The sequence below is a fragment of the Citrus clementina genome, unplaced genomic scaffold, assembly GCF_000493195.1.
Source record: "Citrus clementina cultivar Clemenules unplaced genomic scaffold, Citrus_clementina_v1.0 scaffold_3, whole genome shotgun sequence".
NCBI lineage: Eukaryota > Viridiplantae > Streptophyta > Magnoliopsida > Sapindales > Rutaceae > Citrus > Citrus x clementina.
This window is the reverse complement of record NW_006262339.1, coordinates 5,854,586-5,860,243: the sequence shown is the minus strand read 5'-3', so window position 1 is coordinate 5,860,243 and position 5,658 is coordinate 5,854,586. Positions and strand designations below refer to the sequence as shown.

Here is a 5,658-nt window from a genome sequence, read left to right as displayed (position 1 = left end):
GTGAGGGAGGGAGGCAAAGAAAACAAACAAGTGGCCACTAAACAACCACTAGACATTATAATTACGCTCACGGTATCGGTTTCACCTACCCAAGAGTCAATTGCGTTGTTTTTACTTTTGTGTAATTTTTAGTTGAAAATAAAATTAAAGTAATAAATAAATAAATAAAAAGATTTCAAATGGGTGAGGTGAGAGAGTAGGAGACAGTCGCCCAAAGTAGACAAAAATAGTTTTTGTGGTTGGATTTATCGGTGGTAGCCCAGCCCATCCAGAAGAGGATCAAATGATCCCAAAGTTAAGGGCCCAGACGAATAAAAAATCCGACAAACGAAGTCAAGATAGATACGACAGCGTTTAACTGAGACGGCGTCGTAGCACCGTAATACCCTTTCGCCTTTCCTGAAATCAGCCTCAGCGGTGGGCACGGTGAATCTTGTGTTCAATTCCAAGAAAGAAGAGTCGACAGATTGGGCAGTGCATAGAGTGAGTGGTAATTTGGTAAAATCAATCGGAGGAGGAAAAAGAAAAAATGGCAGGAAGATTGAGCAACGTGGCGTCGCAGATCATGGGAGGAAACGGCGTCGTTGGGCGGTCAGTCGCTTCATCTCTTCGACTTCGCTCCGGCATGGGCCTCCCCGTAGGCAAACACATCGTCCCTAATAAACCCGTATGTGCAATAATACCTACACTCTTTCGCTTTTGTGTGCTTAATTAAATCATCATTTCTCTTCTTTGTTTTTATTGTTTTTCTTTTTTCAGCTTTCGGTTAATGACGAGCTGGTTTGGGACAACGGGACTCCATTTCCAGAGCCCTGCATCGATCGCATCGCTGATACCGTTGGCAAGGTGAAATTACTCTCCAGTTCGTTTATTTTTTAGTTTTTTCCTCTGGAACTTAAAGTTTTATTTTTTGATTCTTACTTTGCTTGCAATTTTGGATGATAGTATGAAGCGTTGGGTTGGTTACTTGGAGGATTAGGGTTTTTCGCGTCATTGGGAGCTTTGGCTGTGTGGAATGATAAGGCCTCAAAGATTCCTTTTGTAAGTCGCAGTCTCTAATTTTGAGTTACTCAAGTTCAAGTTCTGATGTAGTTCAGTAGACATTGGTGGTGTAAATTATGCTAGAATCACTATATTCTATCTGTTTGAGGATAGAACATGCAGTAGAAATCATTCCTCTGTTTGCACTTTATTGTAAATATTGTACACCGGGTAATTTTTTAGTCTTTTGGCTATTAGACCAATTTTAATAGTTAACATGACTGGACTGACAACCTGGGGGGAAAATGTGATCTGAAATTCTCATTGTTGAATCTGAGTTGGAAGAGTAAATGGTTTACTCTTGCTTGCTAATGGAATTGTCCGGTCTGACATTGTATTCAGTGTGATGGAGCCATTGTGCAATAGGAAATGATAACATTTGGCTTTTTACCAAAGGAGCTGAATTCTTTTTTACCATGCTTGAAGCTAATAGAGTGATGTTGATACTAAGCTTGATTAATTATTGTTAGTTTTGGTGTTTTAAAAAAAAAGCAATGCTGAAGTTATGATTGAAACCATGGTGCTATAGCAAATGATATACTCCTTTGCTGACCATTTGAACATCATGCATATTATAGAGAAGTAGAATGCATGCTTAATTCTGGGAACGACTTTAAAAGAGTCTTTCTACCTTGAACTAGGAATTGGAGCCTGTTATGTAACATTGTTATGATTCTGAGAAGTTTGATATGAAGTACTTACCACATACGTTCTGCTACCTTGAAAATTTTTTCAAAGAATTCCACACAATCTTGCATAAAAGCTGTTAGATTGATGAAAAGAATAAAGTATCAGTCACGGCTACCATGCCTCTTGTAAATTTTCGCCTCTTACACACTACTTAATTTGACACCCCAAATCATGCTTTGTTTCCTGCATCGGATTATTGTTTGACATTCCACAGTTCTAGCTTTAATGGATTTTATGGTAATCTGATTTCTGGAACTTGTTTAACTTACATATGAGGTAGGTGGTGCTGCTCTTTTCACATTCTCTTTTCTTGCCACTGAATGATAGTACTTCTATATTTTACTTCTGCTTCTCTCAGGATAGCCATCGGCTTATTTTTCATTGATTGCTAGTATTGAATTCAGAAGGAAAATATCATGTATTACTGAAACTAGGAACGCTAGCTTTGAGTAGAGCTCTCAAAGGCAAAAATTACCTAGAGTTGCAGGTGCTGCAACTAGAAACTGCAACATGCCTTTAGCCTTTAGGACATGGTTTTATTTATATTTTAGTTTGTTCTTTAAGTTGGTGTTTCAGCTAGAACCTTCAAAGTATGTGAACATAAGTATTGAGTTAGACTTAACATACGCAAAGAGTTAGACTTAACATACGCAAACTTATTACATGAGAGCATGGAGAGGGCATTAGAGTATCACCTCAAATGTATGCAAGTAATTGAATTATCCTTTTCTGTAGGCCATTGGTCTACCGAGGGTCTTGAGACCATTGAATATGGTTAGTCATGGGTTAAGCATTTCAGATATTGACATAACTAGCTTGCCATTCTAATTAGTAATTTCTAGAATGTATATTCATGAACAATATCCCTATCGTAAAAATTGCTAGTTTCAATTTAAGTGATAATCATATACTAGTATTCGAATGTAACGTTATGATTTTAGGGATTATTTGTTCCCTTTTATATGTTAAAAGGGTTTATTTCCCTTACTGTTTATGGTTTATTGCTTTCTTTCTCTGTCTTCTCTTAATGTTTCCAAAAAGTGGACTACATGGAGGAAATTGCATTGGAACTGACTCTTATCATTTCGGGGTACAATTGTCTCATATGTTGCGTGTTACTTGTGAGAATTAATTGGTCGGTATCTCAACTGGTTTTGTGGGATACTGTGCTTGTTTACTGCTTTAGATCATTTTATCTTCTGATATTGCTGTGGTTTCCTTATTTTGTTGACCAGACACCAAAAGTTTATCCCTACGACAACTTGCGGGTGGAGCTTGGCGGAGAACCATAGGCAGATTTGGGTGTGAGTATTCATATGTCTAGTGTCATTGTGTGTTCATCTGATTGCAGTTTGAAACTCGGAGCTGTAAGAAATAATGGAAGATGACTGTTTTCCATTGCTGAAACTAACACCTTCCTTTGAAGATGATTTTTCATGATTATGTGTAGTCCTTTACTTAATTTTACATTTCTTATTTATTACTGCATTCTGTTGGTACCATCGTTAATTTGTGGTTCGCTGGAATTCAAGGTACTTACCACTTTTGTTACTCATAAAACCCTCAATTCAAGCATCTATGGTAGATGGTACTACGCATAGTTACTCAGTAGTGACTAGGGTCTTGTTTGAGATTAAGGTGTTGCAGTTTTTAAGTTACAGCTACTGTGAAAAAAAAAAGTTATAACTATGAAATAAAAGTTAATATTATATAGTAAATATGATTTTTAAATAATAATTTTAATAAAATTAGTAAATATATAATAGTTTTTTCATCATTCAAGTGAAAAATTAAATCAACTTAACTTTCAAGTTACAGTATCTAGTATTTACTAAACAATTTAGTGTTGTAGTTTTTAACCTATAATTGTCTAATCACAATCCCAAACAGGTCATAATATATCTGTAGAATTATAAAAAGTTTTTAAAAAATAAAAGCAGATATGTTAGATAATTTCTAATGAAAATGATTAATAAGGATTAGAGATAGATGGGATCACCGGACAAACATACATAAGAAATGATAAATCAACAAAGCCTAAGCAATGATAAACAAACAAAGCCATGACAAACTTTGTTGTCTTTTAAGTGAATTTTGAAGATTTTTTTAAAATAGAAAAATGTAAAATCATTGAAGAAAATTTAGAAGTAGGAACCTGAAATTATGCTTAGAATTGGACGGTCAATAAAATAAATCATGTGGTCAAGCAACTATTAAACATCATCAAGAGACTTTTCAAATGAAATTTTACTTGTCGTTTGAAGAGATACATAAACAAAAAAGTGTTCTAAAAAATTATGAGATTGTCAATCTCTCTCCACAATATATGTATTGTAAACCTTGAGCTTGAACATTTCTAAAGACACACGAATTATAACAAACTTTATTACTTGTAGCATTTTTTTGGTGTGTGTTAGGTGAATTCACACATCTGCGTTCCTCACTTGAAAGCACCACACCACTGACATATACAAATAGATATACGTATATATGAAGGCTATTACTAACATTTCCTTCTATCGTCTGTTAGGAAGACAACTTAAAAGCAATCAACGATACATGAAAATTTGATAATTATATTCACATATTATGAGGTGCATTGTATTAATTCCACTCTAAATGTGTGGTCCTTGTAATGTTTTATGGCAAAATAGCCCTCCTATCCTATGTATAAAACCCCAAATACCATCGCCGTTCCCTTCATTCATCAGTAACATGCATAATATTCACATGAAAAGTTTAGATTGTATTACTTATTGGAGATATGGCTTCAAAGGGTTCGGCATCAATAGCCACTATTTTCCTCTCCGTCAACATCCTCCTATTCAGTTTACTGACGTTTATCCCTTCGTCAGCAGCCGATTGTCAGCCTGATGATTTTCTCAAGTTGCGTGCATGTGCTGATGCATTGAGACTCTTGAGCCTAAACATTGGTCCCCCCGCTGTCTCCCCACAGAACGAATTAATGCTGCGGTCTCATTGGTAATTTGCTTGAACTTGATATCGGCCTTCGCCTCTGCACTCTCCTTAATGTCCTGGATTTGATCAAAATTAATATTCCCAATCTTTCATTGAACTTGTTGCCGAATACTTGTAACCCCCACATCAAATTTCAGTGTACATAAAAATTATCAATCGCCGCACTTCATAAGTAACTTCTTTTAATAATTGCGTTTTAATTTGCGCAGCTTTTCATTTCTTATTATGTGTGGAAATGGAAGGAAGGGTCCTCGCCTCTTTCTTATCTTCTGTCTTTGCTGTTGTGGAAATAAGAATGCTATAATTTTTTTTAGAGCTTTTCTTTTTTAAGCTAAACCTTATAATTAAATTTTTCATCTTGAGTAATAATATAGCTATGAGCTCTTATATATATATATTATACAATCTAATATGACATTATTTAATTGGTTAGATTAGATATATTTTAGTTCACATAATTTATTTTTATTATTTTATATTTTTATACGACTAATGAGTTAATGTCAAAAACTTTATGACTGTATCATCCCTCTTCCACCTAATTCTTTCACTACAAAATAGGGGTGGGTATTTTATCCGACCCGACCCGATAAATTTCGGGTTCGGGTCGGGATCGAAACCTGATCGGTTTGAAATTTACAAACCCGATCGGGTTGTGATCGGTTCGGGTCAAACCCGACCCGATCCGAATACCCGATCGGGTTCTTAAAAAAAAAAAAAAACGTACTGACCCGAATTGACCTGATTTTAACCGACCCGAACTGACCCGAACTGACCCTATTTCAACCGACCCGAATTGACCCGAATTGACCCGAACTAACCCAAATTGACCCGAACTCAATTCTACCCATTTTAAATCCAACCCGATCCAACCCGAACATAACCCGAATTAATGACCCGACCCGAACCGACCCGAATATAGTTCGGGTCGGTTCGGATAGGGCTTAA

The 5,658-nt window shown here is 35.8% G+C and overlaps 1 protein-coding gene across 1 annotated transcript; it reads left to right on the top strand.

The window, feature by feature from the left end:
- Window positions 1–357: 357 nt before the first annotated feature.
- On the top strand, window positions 358–3,291 carry LOC18047435 (NADH dehydrogenase [ubiquinone] 1 beta subcomplex subunit 8, mitochondrial). Its single transcript, XM_006440290.2, has 4 exons — window positions 358–667; window positions 760–846; window positions 946–1,041; window positions 2,967–3,291. Exons 1-4 carry the CDS (start codon window positions 530–532, stop codon window positions 3,021–3,023), a joined length of 378 nt encoding a protein of 125 aa, XP_006440353.1. The 5' UTR covers window positions 358–529; the 3' UTR covers window positions 3,024–3,291.
- The last annotated feature ends 2,367 nt before the right edge of the window (window positions 3,292–5,658 follow it).

Bases quoted from the DNA above. Each gene is read 5' to 3' on its own strand.
- LOC18047435 (XM_006440290.2), top strand. From the start codon at position 530: ATGGCAGGAAGATTGAGCAACGTGGCGTCGCAGATCATGGGAGGAAAC. The intron at 668-759 runs GTATGTGCAATA...TTCTTTTTTCAG, and splicing joins ACATCGTCCCTAATAAACCC to CTTTCGGTTAATGACGAGCT. The intron at 1,042-2,966 runs GTAAGTCGCAGT...TTTGTTGACCAG, and splicing joins AGGCCTCAAAGATTCCTTTT to ACACCAAAAGTTTATCCCTA.